The sequence below is a fragment of the Rhagoletis zephyria genome, unplaced genomic scaffold (assembly GCF_001687245.7).
Source record: "Rhagoletis zephyria isolate East Lansing unplaced genomic scaffold, Rhagoletis_zephyria_1.1 Rzeph_scaffold_75040, whole genome shotgun sequence".
Classification (NCBI taxonomy): domain Eukaryota; kingdom Metazoa; phylum Arthropoda; class Insecta; order Diptera; family Tephritidae; genus Rhagoletis; species Rhagoletis zephyria.
In genome coordinates, this window is record NW_016232089.1 from 1 (window position 1) to 1,213 (window position 1,213).

The window sequence follows — 1,213 nt, forward strand, 5'->3', positions numbered from 1 at the left end:
GCGTAATCTGCACAATGATACGTTCGCGTATACGCAACTTCACCTCCGTCGTGTCGGCGATCATTTTGACAATATCACGATAGGCGCACTTATCACAAGCTTGCGCCACCAACGTTTGAAAGCGAGAGCGTATCTTGCGCGCGGATAAATAACCGGACGCGGTAATGAATTCCACCCAAAGGGACATGGAGCGCTTGCGGCCGTCGCTTAGTTTGAGTACCGCGCAGCCGGGCAGTGTGCCATCGTCGACAAAGTTCAACACACCCATCTGATTGAGATAGATCACGATTTCAAATTCGTTGGGCGAAATCACTTCGAGACCCTCAAAGCGGCCATTGTAATCGTTTAGTGAGGAGATGAAGCGCGGCTCCTGCACCTCGACTTCCTTCAGGACGTCTTGCACGATGCGACACACCTCGAGTATTTGCTTGTGGATTTGTGCTTTACGCACTTGTACGCGATCGGCACAATATTTATTCATCTGATAGACCATCTTGGACTGCGCCGCAATCATATCCGACGGGACGAGCATCTTGAGGTGTTGGTTGCTGCCAATGCAGTGCGTTGTAGTTTTAGAGCAGCAGAACTTATTAGCAATTGGATTAATACGGCTGATTGAAATTAGCGCGGCGAGCGTGGTAGTCTAACGGTATATCAGCTTTGAAGTGATAACATTTTTTTCCACGGAAATACCGATTTGTTTGAAGAGCTTTTTGATGTACGAAACTCTTTTTTTTTGCTTTTTCACCAAAAACTTTTCGCTGNGATTACCACCATTCCACACGCGCCATTCACACCCAACAAACAGCCACCGTCGTTAACGCAAAAATCGAATCGAAAACGCCACCGCCGTCGCGTTTAGATTTCTTTCTTCTCGCGTACACACAACGCCAAGCTCCAATGTTGACTGATTCCGTATGGCGCACTCACCGCAAGAAAACCAACCAACCTGGCTCGCCCGCTGCGGCCGGCGCCACTTTGTTGCTCTTCGTTGTTCGCTGCTGAGCGAGTGCGTGCGTGTGTGTCGCTCTATCAGCGCAAGTAACTGAGCGCTAAACAGCAGCAATTGTCGGCCTGCTTGCACGCGCTATGGCCGCTGTAGGCAGTCCCTTCAATGTTTAGTTCGTGCTGGTGGTGTGAAAGAGAAAGGCGTATGATAACTCGACCGGGCGTAAGGCCGGTTTGCATCTGTGAATTTACTTGCTTATGCACG

The 1,213-nt window shown here is 49.8% G+C and overlaps 1 protein-coding gene across 1 annotated transcript; it reads right to left on the bottom strand.

Annotated features, from left to right (window-relative positions):
- Positions 1-21: 21 nt before the first annotated feature.
- LOC108357340 (protein mab-21-like) lies at positions 22-532 on the bottom strand (the record flags this gene model as incomplete). The annotated part of the gene is made up of 1 exon (XM_017608425.1): positions 22-532. A coding segment is annotated over exon 1 (511 nt), but the record flags the coding sequence as incomplete, so codon positions are not given.
- Between the last annotated feature and the right edge of the window lie 681 nt (positions 533-1,213).